The 22,931-nt window shown below is 52.7% G+C and overlaps 1 protein-coding gene across 4 annotated transcripts in view; it reads right to left on the reverse strand.

Annotated features, from left to right (window-relative positions):
* The window catches only part of PLXNA4 (plexin A4), a 469,014-nt gene that overhangs the window by 64,678 nt on the left and 381,405 nt on the right, over positions 1-22,931 (reverse strand). For all 4 annotated transcript variants that reach the window (XM_065938908.1, XM_065938911.1, XM_065938910.1 and 1 more), the window contains exons 10-14: positions 19,190-19,390; positions 12,443-12,539; positions 11,882-12,072; positions 7,333-7,484; positions 4,481-4,598 (exon numbers count right to left, since the gene is read on the reverse strand). In XM_065938908.1, the coding sequence (XP_065794980.1) occupies positions 4,481-4,598; positions 7,333-7,484; positions 11,882-12,072; positions 12,443-12,539; positions 19,190-19,390 (759 nt within the window). The remainder of the gene's footprint in view (positions 1-4,480; positions 4,599-7,332; positions 7,485-11,881; positions 12,073-12,442; positions 12,540-19,189; positions 19,391-22,931) is intronic.

Below are 22,931 nucleotides of genomic sequence, written 5' to 3' on the forward strand. Positions count from 1 at the left end.
GATAACACAACGGGGGGAGAAGTGTCAAGCGAAGCCTGCAGCCCGGCGGCCTGACAGGGGCGCGCCTCGGCTCCCGCATTGGGCACATGCGGGGGGACGCGAGGGGACACACGAGTACCATTGCGCAGGCGCGTTCGCGGGGCCCGCCCCCTCGGTCCCCGCTGATCCCGATTCTGGCAGCCTCGTGGCACCCACCAAGCCTAGGAAAGGCTTATTCTGGCTCTGATGCTGGCTCAACCTGAGAGCTGCGCAAAGGTGGGAAGAAGCTTCGGAAAGAGCCTTCTTTTCTTAGTTTTGCCTAGATTGCGCTGTGTGACCTGGCGTTAAGTCACTTAACCTCTCTGATCACAAAGAATGGGGGGGAAATGGTTTTCTCAGAAGCGCCTGACAAATTTCTGGTTCTAACTTCCCACCGATGGTGGCTTTGTCCCGCAGTCTGTAAAGAGAGAACTTTCAGAGTTGGCTCCTGCTGACCTGCCCATAGAGGAAAGGGGATGTGAGTGAGTTACTTAGGGGTAGCGGGCAAAGGGAAACAGAAAACAGGTTTTTTGACAGCCTGATGGGCAGAAGGGGTAGAGGTGAGTAATCCTGGCTTTGCAGTGGTATTTCTGCGTGGGGTTGGCTGGGCATGGAGTTATTCCAGGGGCCCGGGAGAGGGCGACAGGGCAGGTGTTTTAAAATTGTGAGAAACTATTCATATCCAAGGCTTGCTTCACAAATATTTCTCAGTGGGTCTACATCGGAAATCAAATTCTGGCATTTTTTGGCCACCTCCTCCCTTGGCTCCCTCCCCAATGGAGGCAGGGAAGAGCGTTCCCTTCACAGAGATCTCTAGGGATGGAACTGGTGACAAGCTCAAGAGTGCTGACTTGGAGTCTGTTGGCCTTGGCATCAGGGTTTGTAGTGGATAAACCCACACATCAGAGCCTGGCTTGATTTGTGGAGGGAAACTGAGGCAGACCCAAACTTTGCCCCGACCTTGCATTACTTTGCCAACAAAGGTCTGTCTACTCGAAGCTATGGTTTTTCCAGATACTGGGGCTCCCCAGTATCACCAGGCCCTGAGAAGTACCCCTGCTCCCCAGAGGAGGCGGGAAAGGGCTCCCCAGCTGAATCAGAAGGGAATCTGTGGGAGGTCCCAAGAGTGCCCCCCTTTAAGCTGCCCAGCGGGGTAGGAAGGCAGTGAAGGCTCTGAGGTGCTGGGAGGAGGGGAACATGATGGAGGAGCATTCTGTCCTTCCTGCCTCCTTGGTATGACTCATAGCCGGGGGACTTCTGCTCCTCATTCCCACCATAAACTCTTAGGAGTTCTGTTGCTGGCAGTTGTATGGAGGTGCTCAACAACCGGATCTTTAAATGCAACGTGGGCTGTAGGTGGAGGCTGGAGTCCCTAGCACCATTCCCCCTCCCTGAAGTTCTTCCCAAGAGGACATGTATCCCCAGGATAGTTCATCAAATAGAAAAGCGACCCACGTCTGGGTCCCCGGGACCCGCTGGACCAGTGCATTTTTGCCTTGTGGCCACACCTCACATGCCCTTCTGCTCCAATCTCTCATCTACCCCATCGACCCCTGCCTCCCAGCTCCCTTTTGCTCCCATCTTTTGGTGCCCTTCCATGTCACACCTTATGCCAGGAACAGCCTCCCACTACTCGAGATCCATATGGAAAGCTGTATTCCGTCTTAGATAGATCCTGCCTTTCCTTCTGGCTCCTTCCATGTAGCCTTCCGTCAATACCCTACATCCAACCATATCCTGCTCTGGGGTAGAAATGATCATGCTGGCAAGACTGACCTTCCCTGAGAGCAGAAGGAAGGGGCTTTTGAATGTCTCCTGCCTGGACAGGTTCTAAGAGTTAAAACCAAGAGCAGACAGCACAGAAGGAGCAGCGGAAGAAGGAGACAGAGAAGGGAAGGAAGTCAGGCCACTCAAAGGCTTGAGGAAGGATTAGATAGGTGGGCAGAGCAGACCGAGGAACTTGGACAAAGTCTAGAGGCAGTGGGCACCCTGGGCTCTCCTGGAGCTGGGGGTTGACATGATGAAAATGGTATTCCCTCATGTGGCTGGTTTAGAAAGGGCTCAGGCCATTGGTGGGCATTTAAGGAGGCCAGTGTAATGGCACAGGGAATGAGGAGAGTCAGACTCCAGAGCATGGTGATGGAAGGACTGATATCAGATGTCAGGGGACACTGAATCACAAGGCCACAGAGGTGGTGGGCCTGGGTGACAGGAAATGGGCAAGTGAGGGGGACACGCTGTTTACAGGAGCTGACAGCGGGTCTATCCTCCCACGAGTAGACCATGGGAGGTGATGGCAGGACATCCAGGGACAGTGGCCTTGGAGTTAGTCGCAAAGGTGAGAAGCCCGGCTGGAAACAACAGAGACAGCGGAGGCACAAGCAAGCATCAGCCTCCTGAGGTGGCGGCTGCTCCTGGTACCGTTCACCTGGTCTCTGCCAAGAGCCCACGGGATGAACACCGTTCCAGGTCTCTGACTGGCCAGGAAAGTCCAGCGCTTGCTTCGGCCACGCAGCGGTGTCCTCCCTTTTACCACAGCCGCCAGGTAATTCAGAGCCACGTTTCATGCCCAAGTATCGCCGCCCATGCCACCCCTCTCAGACACGTGGGGAGCATTGTCACTGACTCTCCCCGGTTCAGCCTGTCTCTGCTTCTCAGCTCTGCTGCAATAACAGTGTCTGTGTATATAAATGTATATATATTATATGTGTGTGTGCGTGCTAAGTCACCTCAGTCATGTCCAACTCGTTGAGACCCCCATGGACTGTAGCCCGCCAGGCTCCTCTGTCCATGGGATTCTCCAGGCAAGAATACTGGAGTGGGTTGCCATGCCCTCCTCCAGGGGATCTTCTGCACCCAGGGATCGAATCTGAATATTTTAACATCTCCTGCTTTGGCAGGAGGGTTCTTTACCACCAGCACCACCTGGGAAGCCCATGTATATTATATACACTTATATAAATATATATACATGTATCACTAGTTGTCTTAAAGTGTATTGGGTTTAACTTGAAAATTCCCTCAAACTTTCAGAACGAGGTGTGGGTACAAATGCTAAACAAACAGGTAAGACTACATATCCGCTAAGTCCATGACATGTGTGTGTTCCTCTCCATGAGTTCCTGTGTGTGGGTTCAGTGTCAGCCATCTTCATAAGGTTGGTTGGTTTTCAAAGAGTAGAGTGGAGAAATGGAGAGACCAAGACCCAGGCAGGGGCGGGCACCTGATGTACTTCCCTCCTAGAGAGTCCTTCATCTCCTCTCCCCTTCTGGACTGTGGGCTGTGTGAGGGAGGGTTTGCGTGGGGTCTGATTCATCACTGTGTCACCTGCAAGTCAGGCCCATCAAATGATAGCATTCAACCAATTAAGCAAGTATTTATCAAATAACCAAGGGAGGGGTACTGTGCAAGGTGATACGTGGTTGTCAGCTGAAGGGAGGAAGAAGGAAGAGGAGGAAGGCAGTTGAAAGAAGAGGGAGGGAGTAAGGAAGGAAGGAAGGAGAAAAACAGGCTCCTATGACATATTTCAGGGCATTTGATGTCCAGACGTAAAATCCATCATTTCAGGCTTCCACGTCCAAAAGCAGCTGAGAGTCATGAGGAAATGATCTCATCACATCTGTCATTAACCTGAGAAGTTAACTGGATGGTAATAGTTTTGTAAATGACACCGTGTGTGTGGTAGGGGATGGTCCCCTGCTGCAGAATCCCTGGCCAGGGCTGGTCAGCAGCCTTTTCAGGGTCTGGGGAGGGTCCGGGCTGGAGGGAATGTGAGGGCAATGGTGGGGTCTGCGGAAGCTGTGGTGTGGGGAGGGAGATGTGGGGAAGGGTGTTGGGGCAGGCGGGGATAAGAATGTGGGAGGAGGCAGGTGGAGTGTGGGTGAGGAGCTGTAGTGAAGGAGGTTGAGGACTGGGATGCTGGTGAGTAGGGATGATGGATGGAAGGGGCAGGCTGCCAGCACACAGGGAAAGGGTGGGGCACAGTAGGCAAGGTGGCAACCCTAGAAATCATCAAGGTAGTAATCCTAGAAGTGATCGATCTATTCTATATAATCTTCACCACAATACCATGGGGTAGTTGCTATTATCGTCATCCCCATTTTACGAATGGAGACACTGAGGCACAGAAAGCTAAACCACTTGCCCAAGTTCACCCAGTTATTAAGTGGCAGAGCCAGGGTTCAAATTCCAAGAGTTCTCATGCATAGCCCACACCCTCACCCACCAGGTCAGGCTGACATTCAGCCAGAAGGGGACGCTGGGGCCCAAGAGTCAAAGCCACTTCCCTGGAGCCCAGCCCCTCAGGGTCAGGATGTGAACCCACGTCTCCCCAACTCTCAGGCACTGCAGGACGGGACTCCCAAGACCTTGGCCTGGGTTTGCCCACAGAGGTCCAACAATCATGGTAAAGAGGCCGGTGGCCAGCACTTGCCCAGCCAGGCTGCTGGTGGTCAGGACTCACCATGAAGTAATAGAGCTGCGAGGACCTGGCCATGAACTCAGGCCGACACACGGCCACACAGATCTCCACGAAGCCGGCGTGCTGGCTGGGCTTGGCCTCCCCCATCTCACACACGATCCTGCAGGAGGAGAGGACGGCCCCGTGGATCACAGGAGGTCACAGGCCTCCCTGCCGTGACCCGTGGGCCCCACACCTACCTGGGCCTCCTTCTCTGCAGTACCATCTCAGGGATGGGCAGGGGAGGAGGAGGTGAAAGACACTGATTCCTCCGTCAAGGGCTCCTCCCTGGTTCTCAGGAAATGAAGTGTGATCTACAGGGGTCTCCTTGGGGGCCCTTGGAAAAACGGGGTGCCTTAGAGAGGACCCCAGACACTCAGTCCCTAATTCATGAATTGTCCACTCAGTTCTCAATTAGAGTGCAGGGGAAGTTGCAGCCAAACAGCTTAGGCAATACAGATGGCAGAGCCTAGAGAGGTAAAGTGACCTACCCAAGGGCACGCAGCCATCAGACAGGGACCTCAGAGCAGACCTAAGGTTTTCAAGTCCTTGCCTCGGAGCTCTTTGCTCCCAAGACATGGACGGCCCCAGGCAGTGGTTTCTGCTCCTAGTCCATCTGGCACGGGGAGGGGTAAGGAAAAGTCTGAACATCTCCCCTTTTAAAAAATTGTTATTGTTTCACTTATAAAATGGTTCATACCCTTGAACACAGTATAGAAGTAAAAAGCAAGTGTGCCTTTCTCCACTAATCTCTCTCAAAATCTTGGTGTATAAATCTGTGCAGACCTTTCTCTAGATCTATGCAAATGTATAATACAAATAATCTCCATTTTATAAATGAAGAATTGAAGCACAGAAAAATATATGCTTTTCTGTCCCAGTAACATAATTAATACATGTTCGGTAAAAAAAAAGGACAAAAAAATCACCTGCCATATATATATCCCTGCGCCCCTGTTGCAGCCCCTGAAATATCCACTGTCAACATCTTGGTGTTTATGTTTCCAGTCTTGCTTTTCTTTTACAAAATTAATTATAAACTCTTTTTTCTGCTTGGTAACCTGTGTTCTCACTTTATATAACTTGTGTATATGCCTGGTCATGATTCTCCTACAGCATCAAATTTAATGGCAGTGTAGTTTACTGTCCTAGGTATATACAATAATTTATCAAATTAATTCCCTATTTTTAGACATACAAATTGCTCCTACAATTTCACTGTTAAAAATTGGGCCAAAATAAACATTCTTGCAAATAAATATTTGTGTGTTCTGTTTATTTGAGGAAAGTTCTAGAAGTATTATGGCCAGGCTAAAGACATTTGACCTACATTTCCAAATTGCCTTCCAGGAAGGTCGTCCCAATTTACCCTCCTGACATGAATGTATGAATGTGCTATTTCTCATGCCTCTCATTTGAACCGGGTATTAACTTTTAAAAATTGTCCCCACTGTTTTAATTTGCATTCCATTGGTTGCTACTGATATTAAACATTTTTTATATGACTTTGGTTCTTTGTCTTGTGAATCGCACATGCACACTCTGCTAATTTTGTGATAATTGCCTTTCATCCATAGCACCTCTTTATATGTTAAGAAAAAGCGTACTGTAAAAGCGTACTGTAACTGTATTCTCGGCTTACCATTCATATTTTTACTTTGCACACAGTGGTTTTGGTGCACAAGTTTTAAGTATTATGTACTCCAATTTCCTAATCTTTTCCTTTATATTTTTTCTTTTGCAGTCATACCTGGAACACCTTCCCTTTCTTGAAATCAAATAAATTTTCACCTGCATTTTGTTCTAATCTTTTTATAGTTTTATATTTTACCCTTAACTCTTTATTCCATCTAGAATTTATTTTGGTGTGTAATGTGAAATAAAAATCTGATATTGTACCTTTTTCCAGGTATTGAAAATGAGCCACTAATTGAATGAGTTTTGCTTTCCTTTGTTGTTTTGCTTAGTCACTAAGTCGTGTCCGACTCCTTTGCGACCCTATGGACTGCAGCCTACCAGGCTCCTCTGTCCATGGGATTTCCCAGGCAAGAAGACAGGCAACACGGTGTAAATGCACTCACCTACTTAAGTGAGACCTTGCAAAGAGTTAAGAACTTACACACACAGGGACAAGTGGTAAGGTTTCACTCTGGGAGGGGCAATATAGAGGGTGTAGAATATAGATTCTACTGTGCTGGTGAACATTTATTTCATGCTTGTGTTTGCTGGGCTGGAAAATTGTCTTTACTTATTTACAAGGCAATACATGATTCACAGACCTCCCTTGCCAGGTAGGTTAGAGGTCAAGGCCATGGTCAAGATCATGTGTCTAATGGCCCTTTCTGTGGACCAGCAGATTTTGCTGGAGGAAAACAATCCAAGTCCCTACAGGCATGAGAGTGGGTGTGGAGGTCCATTCTCAGCCTCCATAGATGGTTGTATAGGATTAACTTTTTTTCACGGCTGAGAGTGGACAGGACTGGGGAGTTAGAGACATCGGAGGGAGTCAGGGGGAGGAACTGAACTCTCACTACTGTAGATTTTGATATTGATCCATCTTGCTCCTACTCATCTCCACACCCCCAAAGAGCTAAAGATCATTTTCCCCTTCTCTCCCTGCCCTCTCCCCTTCCTCTTTCTGGACTTCCCCCAATGTGGCAGCTGGCTAGTTCAGGAGTTGGGGAGTTGTAGGAGTCCCTCACACACACACCCTAGCAGGCGAGGGACATTCTCCTTTTCTGTGCATAAGCTCTAAGAGCCTCTGCTGTTGACCAGGGAAGACGTCAGCGTCAGTCATCTTTTTATGTGGACTTCTCATCCCTGCCCTGCCCACGTCTCTGGAGGCCTCCACTTACTGTTCGGCAGGGATGTAGCCATCCACCAGAGGGCTGCACTCCACGCCCGCCACCTTGACGTGGGAGGCGATGTCCCGGAACTCCAGGCCCAGGTTCTCCCCTCGGATGGTGACTTTGGTGCCCCCTTCCCGGGGGCCTGTCACCGGGATTATCTGGAAGGAGGAAGCACGATAATCTGATACCAAGACAGAGCATCACCCCCCACTGGCTGATGGCACAGGAAGAGTCTCTTCCCCTTCTATACCCCGTTCCCTCCACCCAATTCCTTGAGTTGAATTCAAGTCCACAAGGGCACCCAGGTCCGGGACTGTGGATGGGCAGGAGCTTCTGGAAGAGTATTCTGTGTTTGTGGATGGTTTTAGGAGCAGGGTTCAAAGCCCCTTGTTCCTCTTCCCATTTCACAGAAGAAGAGATAGAATGTGACCTGCAATGTTACTGGGTAATTAATAGAAAACCAGAATTAAAGCCTACCAGCATTTATTTGGTGGTGTTAGTAGTAAAGAACCCGCCTGCCAATGCAAGAGACCTAAAGAGATGCAGGTTTGATCCCTGGGTCAGGAAGATCCCCTGGAGGAGGGCAAGGCAACCCACTCCAGCATTCTTGCCTGAACAATCCCATGGACAGAGGAGCCTGGCGGGCTGTGGTCCACAGGATTGCAAAGAATCGGACATGACTAAAGCCACTTAGCAGCAGCAGCAGTATTTGCTCGTGTTAGTTCCATTCTCAATGAAAATGAACAAGCCTCCTATCAACCCACAGCCCTTACCATGATGGCATCCACCCACCTTTCAAGATCCTTGTCAACAGTCACTTTCCCATCACCAGAGGCTCTCTCTGTCTTTCTCCACTGAAATTTTAGGACACCTTTGTATGCTGTTTTCATCATAGCATTTGTGTCTGATTCCTCGCACTGCCATCCTCCTGCCCTCTCCTCTTCAGATCCTGAGTCTCTGCGAGCACAGGCAGTGATGCCTCCCTTCTCCTCATGGACTTTCCCATGACAGCACCATAGTTATTTTCTTAAGTTCTAATTGTATTGAACATCCCAACTATCCAAGCATCTTCCTGGAGTTAGAAAAATGTTTGTCACAGCTCCTCTGTCATTATCTGGTTTGGTTTCTAAGGAGATGGGTTTAATTTAGACTTTATTTTCATAAACTTGGCCAAAATGACTGGCTTTCCCTCCTGAGACATCACCACTGATGCTAAAAACCCATGATTGGAATGTTAGAATTCAACAACCAAGGGCCTGCTTTGTGGTGGGGACTCCATACACTTCACGTGCTCTAATTATGAGCCCACACAGTAGTGACCTGAATGGCAGAAGACACCCCATGTTAGCCTCTCCTGGCATCTGACAGACTGGAGGAGGGCCCATTTCTTGTTCTTGGTGTTGCTGAACACCAGCATCTGGTTCTTGGTCAATGTCAACGGGATCACAATTGGAGGAGTCCAGAGAGGGTAACTCTTTAGTACGACCTACTCTCTATCCTTCCAGGGTTACAAGTGGGGATTCCATCCTGGCAGGAGGGTGAGAGATGCGGAAGGGAGTAACAGCTTTGCTGGGCTTTCTAGGCTGTTCACCCACAAAGGTCAAGACACTTATGCTTCTGAGATGTGTAGGTGTGCAATCTCTAAGTAAGCGTACGTGCACACGCACATTCCCACTGCAGTGAAAAAAAGAGATTCTTTGGAGACAGGCTTGTTTCTGTGTGAGGAAGGTGACCAGAGAGAAGGGGGTGGGCCGGGGCAGCCCCTGTCCTCCCCAGATGTCTGCCCGGCCAGTCTCCAGGGCGCCGCTGGCATCTGGCAGCAGCAGCATCATGATATTCCAGCTCTGGCCTGTGGTCCTGAAAAGGGAGTTTTATCTCTGGCTCAGTCCTCAGGTGTCCGGGATCCCCGGAGGGCCAATACCAGTATGGAGCCAGTAAATAGCCTTTGTCGCAGGGAGATTTGTTTCATTTGCCGTCTCCTCCCTGTGATTTTCTTGGTCTCGGGCCAAGAAGAAAGCAAGTCCCATCGTTTTTTGCCAGACACACCATTAGCAGTCCTGCAAGGCAGCCCCGGGGGATGGTTTCTTGCTACGGGCTCTGAGGGTAGGGGGTGGCGGGAAAGGAGGGGGGCCCTCATAGAGAGGTGGGACCAGAGGCATCCACCTGCCTGCCTTTTCCAAATAATTCTGTATGTAAAATGCATAAGTATTGTTCCGTGGTTTGAGAACTATTGTTGAGATTCTGACTCATGCAGGAGACTGAAGTCAGGACTGAATGAAGCTCTCTTGAATCTGGAGAACCAGGGATGTGGAGGGTGAAGCGGCTAACATGGGGGGAGGCACTAACGTGGGGGGGGCCCACACCCAGGGGGCCACGCCCAGGAGGCTGTTTTACTGGAAGACCTGCTCACTCAGGAGTCAAGCCCCTTCCTGTCTTACACATCCCCGCTGTGTGTGCATTACTTGTGAGGGGAGGAGCCAGGGAATGAGTGGACGTTCTTCTGCCTTTGCAGGGGGGGAGACAGCAATCCAAGAATCAAGAGACCAGCTTTTCAGGACTCCTTTGATTTAGACTTTGGTCAGAGTAGGTCTCAGTGTCAATCTTTTATGTAGGAGAGGGTGATAATAACCCCCAATTCATGGGTTGCATTGTGTCCCCCTTAATCCATATGTCAAAGTTCCTAAATCCCAGCATCTCAGAATTGCGACCTTTGGAGAAAGGGTCTGTATGGAGGTAGTCTAGTCAAAATGAGGTCATTCTGGTGGGTCCTAATCCAATATGACTGGTGTCCTCATAAAAAGAGATTTGCACAGAGACACAACATAGAAAAAAAACAATGTGAAGAGACACAGGAAGAAGACAGTCACCTACAAGCCAAGGAGTTGTTGTTGTTTAGTGGATAAGCCCTGTCTCCTTCCTGACCCAGGGACTGAACTGCGTCTCCTGCATCAGCAGGTGGATAGAGCAGCCTGGAAGAGACCCTTCCCGTCACAGCCCTTAGAATGAATCAACCCTGCAACACCTTGATTTCAATGTCCAGCCTCCGGAACTGAGAGACAATGTGTTTCTGCTGTTTAAGGCGCTTGGTTGCTGCAGCCCTAGGAAATCACGCAGCAGGGTTGCTGTGAGCCCAGATGTGGTACAGGATAGGCGGCGATTTCACAGACTCTGACGCGCCACACAAACGTGCAGCCTGTAACTCTGGGCTTCCCCGGAGGCTCAGTGGTAAAGAATCCACCCGCCAACGCAGCCTACTTGGGTTCCATCCCTGGGTCAGGAAGATCCCCTGGAGAAGGAAGTGGCCACCCACTCTAGTATTATTGCCTGGGAAACCCCCTGGACAGAGGAGCCTGGTGGGCTATAGTCCCTGGGGTCACAAAGAGTCAGACACAGCTTGGCGACTAAACAACAAGCCACAATTGCTAGGGTACCAGACGCGGGCGTGTGTGACACGGCCCAGGGCTGGGTGCCCAGCATCCACTCACTATGGATGGGCAGACCGAGCTTCCTTCTCCTCTTCTTCCCTCTGTCCCTGCTGTGACATTATCATTATCAGCACCAAGCACCGAGGCACCCACTATGTGCTAAATCCTGGGCGTTAGGAGTCGACGTATCAGACATTGTCCTGTCACTGAGACAGGCATGTCTCTTCCTTATTCTACAAGAAGAGTAAGGGATTCCATCAAGGTAGGGGGTGCCTTAGCGGGTCTTCCTGAGGGAGTGTGGCTGTCAAGACACCAGGGAAGTAAAGGGCTTAGACACTTTAACAATGAATTTAACAAGGTTGATGATGAACAAGGAGGAAGAAGGTGATGAGATCCCCATGAGCAGGGCGTCAACCAAGCATTTGTACGAATGTACTCATATAATCCCTGTCCCTGCTCTGGGAGGTGGGTGCTTAGGCCCATGGCACAGATGAGCAAGTTGAGGCCTGGAGATAGAGATGAATTAGGGCCATGGGACCCAACAGTTAGTTGGGATCAGCTGATGGCACCGGGATCTCTGTGACCCCAGTATCTGCATCTCTCGCTCTGCCCTGCCCATCAGCGCTCCTGGCTGCACTGCCTGTGTCCTGCATCCTCCTAACCATGCTCCCCAGCTGTTTCTGCCATCTTAAAGCTTAGGTCTCACTCTGTGTTCACCCTGAAGCCTCTCTGCTCTGACCTCCGCCACTCCAGGGCTGGGGTCCATGCCCTTGACCCCTATGCAGCCTGGGCTCATGAGCTGACTGCTTAATGAGCTGCCACCGATGAAGCCTTATGGGCTCGTCACCGAGACTCCTGGAGTCCAGTAAGGGGAGTCGAGGACTGCACATCCTTCCTGGCACACGGCGACGCCAAGGACAGCTGAGCTGAGCCCTCTCGGCCTCGACCTCCTCTGATGTGGGAAGGGCCTCTGAGCCAAGCCTACAGCTGCTGCAGATTTGCAGGAAAATGAGGCTGCCTGCAGCCAGTTGGGCACCTGGTCGTCGCCATGGCGTGCCGGCCACCATGCCAGGCGTGCCTTTCAGGGCCCAGCCAGGGGGCAGGACAGGGCCCAGCGGAGCACGGCTCACCTCTGTGATGCGGGGGTTCGTGCACTTGCTGTTGGCGCCCGACAGCTCCAGCCACTGGCTCTCGTGGACGGGGCAGTGCTGCCGGAGGGTGCACTGCCCTTGGCTCTGGCACCAGCCGCATTCAAAGTCCGGGTCCGCCTTGAGGCACAGCCCGCAGCTCTCACGCATGGCCCCGCACTTATAGAGGTGAACTGTAAGCAGAGGGCAAGAGGGGCTTGGAGGTGGGGGCAGGGCAGGGGGGAGCCAGGAGTGTGGACCGGGAACACAGTCCTGGCGTCTGTATGGGACACAGGCAGCCTTGTCTGCTCTGCCTTTTGGATGCAAAAAAGGCCTGAGCAGAAGAACATGGCTGGGAGGGGAAGTCTACCCCATAAGCAGGGGCCCAGTTAGCTAGCTGCTCCTTGCTAACCCTGCTCCCTCCACTGCACTCAGCTGCCCACCCACTGGAGCAGTCACAGAGCAGTGGGGGTGCTGGGGAGGCGTGGAGGGTGGGCACGGAACGGCGCCGCCCTGAATGGGAGCGGCCCCTCCCTGCCCGCCTCCCTGGCCCGCCTTCCGCACCTTTATTCTGAGCCGGGTTGTCAATGCTGAAGTGCCCGTTCCACACAACCGTCAGCTCCACCGGCAGGTTGTTGATCTCCATCCCTTCATAGGAATACTGCGGCCAGGATGGGAAGAAAGGAGAAAGCTGGTCATAGAGATCTCTATGGGGTGAGGGGTGCCCACTGTTCAGCCTGGTGCCCGCAAGAGTGCATGGGGCTCAGGACAGGCCAAGACTGTGTGAGCTCACGTGTGTGTGCATGTGCAAGCACACTCGAGCCACACACACATACACACATGTGCAAGCAAGGTGGGGATGCCCGTCTCAGGGGACCAGAGCAGGGGGTCAAGAAGCTAAGGCAGGGAGGGGCCGGGCCTGGGTGGGACACAAATTTGGAATGTGGGTTCACGGAGCAGACTACAGTAAGTCTTGGCCAACTTCTCTGGACACCTGTTCCTGCCAGCTGAGCCTTCCCCTGGACGTTTAAGTGAGAGAGGAGATTGCTTCCCACTGGGTGCCCAGGTGGGGAGCTCTGACCTTTAGGCCTTGCCAGGCCCTCGATGTGATTTGGAAACTTTCATTTCTAGGACATGTTCAGGGGAGGTGGGCGCTTTACCAGGGAACTGGCCAAGCCTGATCAATTCGCAGGCAGGGAGAGAAGGGGAGAAATGGGGAAGACATGAAGGGGCTGCTCTCTTCAGGGGTAAGTGGCTGGGGTTTAAGCAGAGAAGAGGATTGATGAGAGCTCAGAGGTGAGGTGAGAAATCCTGAAGTCATTCTACAGCACAAACCTGGAAATCTGGGTCAAGACACCAGAAGCTCCAAGATCGGGCAGAGGGCTGCAGTCCTGCAGCAGTCCATTGGATGGGGAGCTGTTCCAGGCCTCTGGGCCCTGCTTCCCCACCCAGCTCTCCTCTAATGTCCCTGCCCCTGCCCCAGGCTGGGTCTATCCCAAGGGACTGTGGTGCTAAGGAGGGAGGCGGGAAAGTGGGATGCCCCCAGCATGCCAGCCCCCATCCGCCTTCTGCCAGCATCCCCTTCTCCATTCCCAGAGAAGGAGGGCAGGCGGCAGGAACTTGCTGCCCACCCAGGGCAGTGCTTCCCATCCCTACCTGGTGATTTTCTCATTATTCCACTAGATTCTTCCCACCACAGGGGGTGGGATGGGAGATTGAAGCTGAAGCAGGTTTCCTGAGGAGGAGGCACTGGGGGTGGGCAATTGGTTGGAAAAGTTCCATCCAGGGAACTTGATCTGAAGTTGTGTCTGCAAAGCCAGCAGGCTCTCTTAATGCGGTTTATGTTTGGAGCGGCTGGGCCATGGGGATGTGCGTGGCTATTGTGGCAGGCAGCTGACGCTCTGTTTCCCTGAGGGGAGGACAGCACAGAAACTCGGAATGCTCAGGCTGCAGAAGGTCTCGAGGGCCTCCGCTCTGCAGTTTATCCGTGGGGGCCTCTAAAGGAAATGTCATCATCTGAACCTGGGAAATTGTCCTATATTCCTGAGTGACAGAGCACGCTCCATGACGAGCATGCTGCGACCTTGTCCTCATATGGAATCACAAGCAGGGTGTGTGTCCAGCCTTCTTCAGGCTCTACCCCAGCACACCAGGGGTTTTCACGAACTCTTTGCTGATGATGCCTGGGCCAGGGAGCCACATGCAGTGTTTTTCCCCCAGTGGTGGTGGTTTACACCACCATCCACACTCTTGCATAATCTCCCCCTTGACCGATGACTCCTGGGCCAGGCTCAGGGTTTGGGCTGAGTTGTAGAATAAAGCAAAGCTTCCTACTCTTGCAGGAACAATACTGGAGGATATTTTTTGTCATCCCATAACTCAACTGATGACTCATAAGCTTTCTGCCGTGCAGGCCAGTAATCAACTCCCCAGAGGTTAAGTGTTTTGCATCTGGGTGGGTCATTCCAAGTTGCCCTGAGTTTTCTTAAAAAAAAAAAAAAGAAAGAAAGAAAAGGACTGCTTTCATCAGAGTCATGGGGGCCTCAGGGGTGGGGAATGAGGTCTGCTAAATGCAGATTCTAGGGCCCTACCCAAACCTGCTAAATCGGAATCCCTGGAGACAGGAGCACTTCCAGGGAGGCACTCTACCGAGTCTGGTGCTGCTAAAGTTAGAGAATCTAGAGAATCACTGCTCCTCGCCCGCCCGTCTGCTAGCAGCAGGGAGACAGAGGCCTGCGCTGCCAAGGGGGATGTGTGTAGGAAAGGAGTGGGGTTCGGGGAGGCAGAGAACACTTTCCAGACACCCTCTTCCCATTTCCTCCTGTGGCCAAGCTCCTCTGCCTTATCCTTCCCATCCCCCTCCTCTGAGACCCCAGTGGGAGACAGATGGTGAGGACAAGTGTCAGGCCGCCCAGACCTCTAGGAAGGATGCTGGCAGTGCCTAAATCAGCATCAGAGCCAGGTTCCTGCCTCTCAGGTCTCGGTCTGGGTCTGGCCAGGACCTAGAGTGGATGTGACAGGCAACACCCAGGGATGTGTTAGCCAAAGACCAAGAGCACCTTCAGGGCCCTTTCCAGAAGGCTCTGAGATCCCCCAGAGAGTGAGGCAAGACCGACTGCCCATGTGTGCTCGGGAGTGTCTGCATGCACGAACGTCTTTACATGCATGCGGACGTGAGATCTGTGCACCTCTGTGCTTTCAGACATGTGTGTGCCCGTGAGCATACATGGGCACACACATGTACTGCTGTGAAGGGGCTCCGTAGTGACTGACTGTGTGATTGTGGGCAGAGGACCTGAGTTTCAGGTTCTCCACGTGAAAAGTGGGAATTACACACAGTGCGTACCTCACGGGACTGTCGGGAGGGTTCGAGACAACCATCTGATGCTCTGGGTGGTACAGTGCCTGTCACAGAGAACGGGCACCCAAACATTATTGTCTATTTGAATCTGTGTGGGTACATTGAAGGGTGCTGTGTAAAAACAACTTGTGTTCCCTGTGTTTATGTCTATGTGGAATAATAGCAGCGCCTATTGAGTGTTTATGTGTCAGACACTCGGTACTACGGAGACTTATGCAGATGAGAACACTCATGTGTTCAGACATGTGTGTATGTGTGTGTGTATGTGCACACATTTTCTTTTTGGAGAAAATAGAAATTATAAGGCTTTAAGGATCAGAAGTTCAGGGCATTGCTTCTTCTTTCTCCTCCCCTTCCTGAGACCTCACTTCTGAAATATTAACAGAAATCATTAAACGCAGTGTTCCCCACCACCCTCTAGTTCTCCAGGGAAGTCACTCTGCTTCCTGGAGAAGCCCTCCCTCTCCTTTGACCTATATCCTTCTGGAAGCAGCCTGCAGGGGAGCCTGGACCACTGGTTCCCATCCCTCAACACCCCCCACCTCCGCTCCACTTAGCATTTATATAGCTCTGTGTAATCAGTGGGCAGTTAATCTGCACGAAGCCCAGCTCTGAAGGAAGCGTGTTTCAGGCTCCCAGGGGCCAGGAGGTTAAGTGTCTCAATCAAGGTCTGGCTCACCCTGGCCCAGCTCACGGATGACATTACTCATTCCCTGTGAGCCTCGGTTTCCTGACCTTCTAAAAGGAAAGAGAGGACCTCTGTATAATTTGGACATTCTTCCCTCCAGTCATTCCCCTGTCTGAGATATTTTCGTGGAAAGTTCTATCAATTCTATCACCACAATAAGATGCCAGTGCTTCCCAGGTGGTGCTAATGGTAAAGAACCCGCGTGCCAATGCAGGAGTCACAGGAGACAGGGGTTTGATCCCTGGGTTGGAAAGATCCCCTGGAGGAGGGCACGGCAACCCACTCCTGTATTCTCGCCTGGAGGATCCCATGGACAGAGGAGCCTGGCTGGCTACAATCCAGGGTCACAAAGAGCCGGACATGACTGAAGCAATTTAGCAGATACGCACACACATATGTGTTGTGTCCATCTCCAGGACCTCAGAGGCTCAGCAGACACACTCCCAGCTGTGTTCCAGTAAAGCAGGAAGGGGGGACATGTCACGCCCCATCGGTCTCCCCATCCTTGTTTTGCATGCAGTAAACTGGGGCACTGCAAGAAGTTGTGAGGCTCCCCGTGGGCGGGTGGAAGCTGGGCCTAGAGCCTTACGTCCAAAGTGCAGCCAGCCCTCCACCCGCCTGCGGCCCACTGACTATCATGATGGCCAGTGACTGCGGGGCGGGACTGGGCGCTATTATTAGCAGCACTTGACATTTCTGGAGCCACAGTCTAAAGGAGGCCTCAAACACCCACAGTTGCTCCATCCTCCCCCTGTTGCCTGCGAGCTGCCCTGATTTTCCGCCTACAGGCCCCCGAGGGCTACGGCGATTGGCCCAGGGCCTGTCCCCACATAGTTGGCTGGAAGTGAGCTGCCTGCCTACCAGCCCTGGGGTCACCCCATGCAAAATGTTCCTGTGTCTCTCTTTTCCTTCTCTCCTCTTCTGCTCTCCTCTGAGACCTCTTGGTCAACCTCCTGTCTCTGCCATCACAGACTGGGGGTGTGAGGGCAGGGGTTGGTGTCTCTGTTAGAACCTTCTCTCCTCCTGCCCCTCTCCAGAGAACTCATTTAGGAAACAAAACCACAAGGACTCTTCCTCCACCATCCTCTCTGAGGCAGATCAGATCTACTATGAAGTGCTCAGTTGCTGGTTTTGGCCTCACCTTTGATGAGGGGGTGTCTTACCAGACGGGGTTTAAGTCCTAAATTGGCTATGATGAGCTGTGTGACCGAGGGCAGGTCACCTGTGCTCTCTGGGCTTTGGAGATCCCCTCCCTGCCTCTGTCACAGGATCAAGTAAATACTCAGGTCTCTTCCTGCCCTGATGGTACGCTGTTTTCTATTACAATGGTAAGGGAGGCTTGCCCCTGATAATGACCCCAATTATTTTTTTTTTAAAGGAAGTCACCTGACATTAAGCACCACCCTGGCCCAGATGGCATTTCAACTGGGATCCCACTGATCCCCCTGAAAAGAGAGGCTCCTGATAAGCCTTCCTGAGCTGTGTGATGCCAGCAGGTCCTGGATCTTCTCAGAACTCACTCTTTGTGGGGTACACCTCCTGTTTCCTCAGTTGCTAAGACTTTAAGATCGTAGAGAAACAAGTGTTACCTTCCCTTCCCTCCTAGGTTGTTGAAGTGAAAAAGGCAGGAGGGAAAAGTTTATTTTGGAAGCAGGGCCTTGGAGGCACTGAGAACTGTCCATGGGGGTGGGAAGGCCTCCAGAGGATCCCCAAGTCCAGAGGGCCAGAGGTCAGCGCAGGCCCTCCCCCACTCCTGAGGGGAGGGCAGGGGAGGTCAGGAGCTTAGAGGTCACCTCCTCTCCTTGGCGGTCAGAGACTTGGGCTCCAGGCCTCCAGCCCCAGTATCACATTTCTACCATGGTTCTTGTGTCTCCAAACTCCTGGAGACAGATTCACAGGTGCCTGAGCCCGTGTACCCTGGAGGCTGGCTGATTGGTCAGGACTCTGTGGACTGGGGCCTCCAGGGACCCGAAGCTGATATGACCATCATGCCCTGGGCCAGCGTGTTCACCTCTCTGAGCTCCGTTCACACCTAGCCTGCTTCCTGCAGGAAGAGCAGGGTGCCCCGGGAAGAGCTTTGTCAGGGGCTCTCCTGGTCCCACGTCACATCCTTAACTACAGTCATCACCTGTATGTACCCAGAAGCAAGGACAGGAATGACAGCAGGCAGTGTGGCAGAGGAGGAGACCCCTGTGCCCACGTCTGGCCCTGCCACTCACTAGCTGTGTGACCTTGAGCAAGAGTGGGCTGGCACTGGGGCCTCCGGGCACCAGAAGCAGATTTGACCATCATGCCCTGATGGGTAACCCTGAAGTGAATGGAGCCTAAGGGTCAGCTTTAGGGCCCTGCACGAGCCTGCACAGACCATCCTAAGGCCTGCCTGTGTATCTCATTTGTATTGATGTATTTCATTCTTAAAGAAGGTCCCCCAAATTGTATAACTCTCAGCCCCACAAACCCAATCCTGCCCCTTCTTCTGGGCCTCCAGTTTCTCTTCTGTACCGTGAAGAAGAATGTAAGTCTCACATAGCTTGAAAATGTTACAAGTGTTTAAGTCTACTGTTTGTCTCTGAGCATGTGGGTGCATAGAAGTAGCCCAGAAAGAGAGAAGGTCAAAGGCTATCAGGGGAGCCGGCAGACAGGCAGGCAGTGCACCATTAGGGCACACGTGTGGGGACCAGGTATCAGGCAAAGGCTGCGGGCAGTAGAAGGCAGCTGAGCCATAGCTGGTCCAGCACAGACTTAATGTGAATTTCTAAATACTGGGCAGGGTTCGTGTGGATCTCCCCAGCAGAGCCTCGGCCAGCTCCCTCCTGTTCCAGCATCTTTGTGGATGCTGGCCTGGCTCAGAAGTCTCGTGTGCTGGGAAACAGCCTCTATGTGGGTGTAAAGGCTGATGGAGGGGCCTTTGTGGGCTCAGGTGAGACCGTCAGGTCAGCCCTGGTAGGAAGTCCGGGCCCAGGGCTTCCAGAGCTCCTCTCAGGAAGGAGGATGGAGCCCCACAAACACAACTAAGCCCACAGACAGTGTTTAGCGGCCCCACGGCTGGCCCCCAGCCCCTCGGGTCACCACGACAGGGCCACACCTGCAGGCAAAGGCGTGGTGAGCTTGGCTGGGCCGGCAGGGCTGGCGGAAGCGGTGGGAGGGGAGCTGAACAGTTCTGCCGGTGTTGGGGGCAGTCTTGCCCGGCTGAGCTGACTGAGGCCAGGAGAGAGCAGTGGGTGGGGGTGGGCACAGGGTCTGGGCGCAGGCGGGCACTCACGGAGGTGTTCTGGCACTGCACGCTGGAGCTATTGAAGCGCAGGGCGGGCACCCGCTGCTCGCTGCCCTGGATGTTGAGGACGCACTCGTAGCCGCGCTGCCCCGACTGCGGCTGCGGGAGGTTCTTGGCCTTGAGGGTGATGGGCTTGATCACCTCCACGGGCACCAGGATCTTGTCCACGCGCAGCAGCTGGGGGCAGTCCTGTGGACAGACAGCGAGGCTCAGCCGGGGCACACGGAGACAAAGGGGCAGCAGCCGCCGACATCCCCCAGAAGTTCCGCATCATCCCGCCCCTCCCAGGGGCTCACCACGCGGGGCCTCTGCACTGCTGCCCATGCCTAGCCCCCAGCAGACAGGCAGAGGGACGGAGCACCCCGTGTCCTGAATCCTTGAGGCACTCCCCACGGAGGTCGACCCCCACCCCACCCTCTCCAGCCCCTGTGGTCCAGACTCCCAGTGGTCCCCTCTCAAGGGTGGGGATTCTACCCTGGCAGACTGAACTCTGCTGACTGGAGGTCCTGTCTCATTTTGGGCTGCCAATCCCTTTCCCTCAGTTTCAGGCTGCCAAGCACTGGGACAAAAGGACCCATGCCAGCAGCCCCGCAGTGACCCCCAAAACCAGGACCAAGGCTCTAGAACATCAGTCTGGACCACTGCCCAGGTGGGTGTGAGGGGACCTTCGATAGGTGGGCTGAGTCTGGCATTTGGGAATGTTCTGGAATCAGCCCCAGAGACCTTTGAAATCCAGAAGCTTCTGCCTGAGCTCTGGGGATGGGCTGACCCCAGAGAAGTGCCCCTCGGCAGACACACACTGAGCTCCCTCTGATGGGGCAAGCCGCTGATTTGTGAGCACATTTGGGGATGGAGGAGGTGGATCACTGGGCCCCTTTTCACTGGGCAATCAGCTCTGTCCAGAGAGGGCTGGGGGCAGAAGGGGGTCAAGTAAGGAGCACGATGCTCTGCCCAGCTGGGGGGCGGGTGCTAGCGTGTGGCTGGATTCTCAGGAGCTGTGTGGAAGAAAGCCTTGGCCTGAGCAGGAGTGAGGCCCCGGGTCAGGTGGGTTTTCCATCCCTAGATTCCTCCCAGCGTGATACTCTTTGGGGCAGGCCCACCAGACAGATGGCTCTGGGCAGGTCAATGGTCAAAGCATGGCTCATATATCCTTCATAAGGATGCTGCCCCACGGGCTCACTGCAGACTCTCAGATCCCCAACCTCAGCCCTCTTCCCCAGTAAAGTAAGGCAAGAAAGAGGCCAAGGGAAGGCCTGAGACCTTGATGGGAGGGGTCCCAGGCAAGGAAGTGGCCTGGGACCCTGATGGGCGGGATCCCAGGCAATCAGGCACCTACAAGCTGTGTCCCCTGGGTCTGAAAGCAAACATGAGCCCCTCAGTCACTGAAAACTGGAGGGAGAAGAGCTCTAGAGCCACTGAACTTCTGACAAGCCATGAAAGCCTGACCATATTACACATCCGTCCCCACTTGAGACTGAACTTCCTCATCTGTCAAGTGGGTGGAATCCAAGGACCCCTTTGGCTCTAACCAATCCTGATTCCATGATTAGGGTGGTCTCACCTCCATCCTTTCCCATGACCCTGTAGCCTTGCCTTAGGGGAGCACCCCAGGCCCCATTAAAGGAAGCCCCTCCTCTCTTCCAGGGTATCCATGCCTTTAACCTGAAGAGAGGCCAGACAAGGAGCAGCAGACCCAGCTATCCACATCTGAGTTTTCATCCAAAAGAACCGGAAGCAGGGTCTCCAAGAGATACTTGATACCCACACTCAAGGCAGCATCCTTCACAATAGCCAAAGTGTGGAAACAACAGAGGTGCCATCGTAGATTAATGCATAAGCAAAATGTGATATAGATATACAATGGAATATGATTCAGCCTTAAAAGGAAGGGAATTTAAACACACTCTAAGTCATGGGTGAATCTTGAAAGCATTCTGCCAAGTGAAACAAGCAGATCACTATGGACAAACACTACACGATTCCATTCTTATGACTACCCAGGGTAGTCACATGCATAGAGACAGAAGGTAGAACAGGAGTTTCAGGGGGAGTTAGTGTTTAATGGGTGCACAGTTTTAGTCGGGAAAGATGAATAAAGTTCTGGAGATGGACGGTGGTCATGGCTATACAACAATGAGAATGCACTTACCACTACTAAACTGTACACTTAAAACTGGCTAAGATAGCAAATTTTATGCTATGTGTATTTTTGACCCAGTTTTAACTAAATAAAACAGAGAGGAGTAGCAGGAGGGGAGAAGGGATGAAGCCTGAACCCTGCTTGTGGCCTTGAGGCTCAAGAACATGTGGGTCTCCAGGACCTTGAGGTCCCACGTGGATCGAGGGTCTTAAAGGTCCATCCTGTGCCCTCACCTCTGCTGCCATCTCAGCCCCTCTGCTCGGGCAAGATGAGCAGACGAACGATTTTGTGACAGGATGAAGCTCGGGCTGGAGTGGGAGATGTGGGATGCTAAGGACTCAGGAGAGAAGACTGATGCCAAGTGGGGACTTGTGAGCCTGAGGGCTTGGGCCCATCCTGACTCCACTCTTTCCTCCTCCCCGAGACTGTGGTGGTGCTCCCTCTCCAAAAGTGGCACAAGGCTGACCTTGCCCCCTGCTACTGCAAGGAGATACACCGCTCTATCCTAAAGGAAATCAGTCCTGAATATTCTTTGGAAGGACTGATGCTGAAGCTGAAACTCCAATTCTTTGGTCACCTGATGCGAAGAACTGACTCATTGGAAAAGACCCTGATGTTGGGAATGATTGAAGGCGGGAGGAGAAGGGGACGGCAGAGGATGAAATGCTTGGGTGGCATCACTGACTCGAGGGACATGAGTTTGGGTAAGCTCCGGGAGTTGGTGATGGACAGGGAAGCCTGGCATGCTGCAGTCCATGGGGTCGCAGTTGGACACAACTTCATGACTAGACTGAACTGATACCCACATTTGCCCAAGGAGCTGCATCTAGGGTTGTATTTGGACTAAGAGGAGTAGAGCTGGGATTTCCCATCCCCAAGTCCTACAGGAAAATACGGCAGCTCAAGAACAGTACAGCAAGGATGTCTGAATCTCAGAGTCCTCTCAGTCAACCCGAGGATCCCTTCTACTTCGCACAGGAGAAATCAAGGTGGGGAGAGGAAAAAATAACAGTTCAATGTTAGCAGATGCACTGGCAGCTGAAGAACTCAGATGCTGCCCTGCCATCTTTCCTCCTCTTAATGGAAGAGGCAAGTTCTCCCTGGCAGATAGGACCACCTTAGAATGGGGTGGTGGGTCAGAAAGATCCCCCAGAGAGGAGTTTAGGACTAGGGGCCTTCGAAACCTTCCTGTGGTGAGCTGGATCCTCTCCTGGGGGCTGGACCCATTCTGGTCTGGGATGGAAGTTAAGCCTCTCTCTCTTCCCCTGTAAGATTCTCTCTGAGATTTGTTCTTTAATGAGTCCTGGTTGCCAGTGGCCCCATAAAGGCCTATTTTGCATATAAAAAGGTTGGCAGCTCTGAGACTAAGTTCATTAATTATAGTTGGAGAGAGCCAGGGCTGGGCTGGGCCCATTTTTCTCTGGTGACGCTACTGACTGACCACAGTGTCCCTCCTAATTGAAAGTAAAACGGCAATTTCTCCCCAAGCAACAAGGCATGGAGGGACCACTGCCGCCCGGCTGCCTCCTCCCCTTCCCACCCCAGACCCTGCCCAGCCTCGTGCTGAGATCCCAGGTACAGCACCACCTC

This window comes from Muntiacus reevesi, chromosome 6, assembly GCF_963930625.1.
Source record: "Muntiacus reevesi chromosome 6, mMunRee1.1, whole genome shotgun sequence".
In the NCBI taxonomy this organism is placed as follows: Eukaryota; Metazoa; Chordata; class Mammalia; order Artiodactyla; family Cervidae; genus Muntiacus; species Muntiacus reevesi.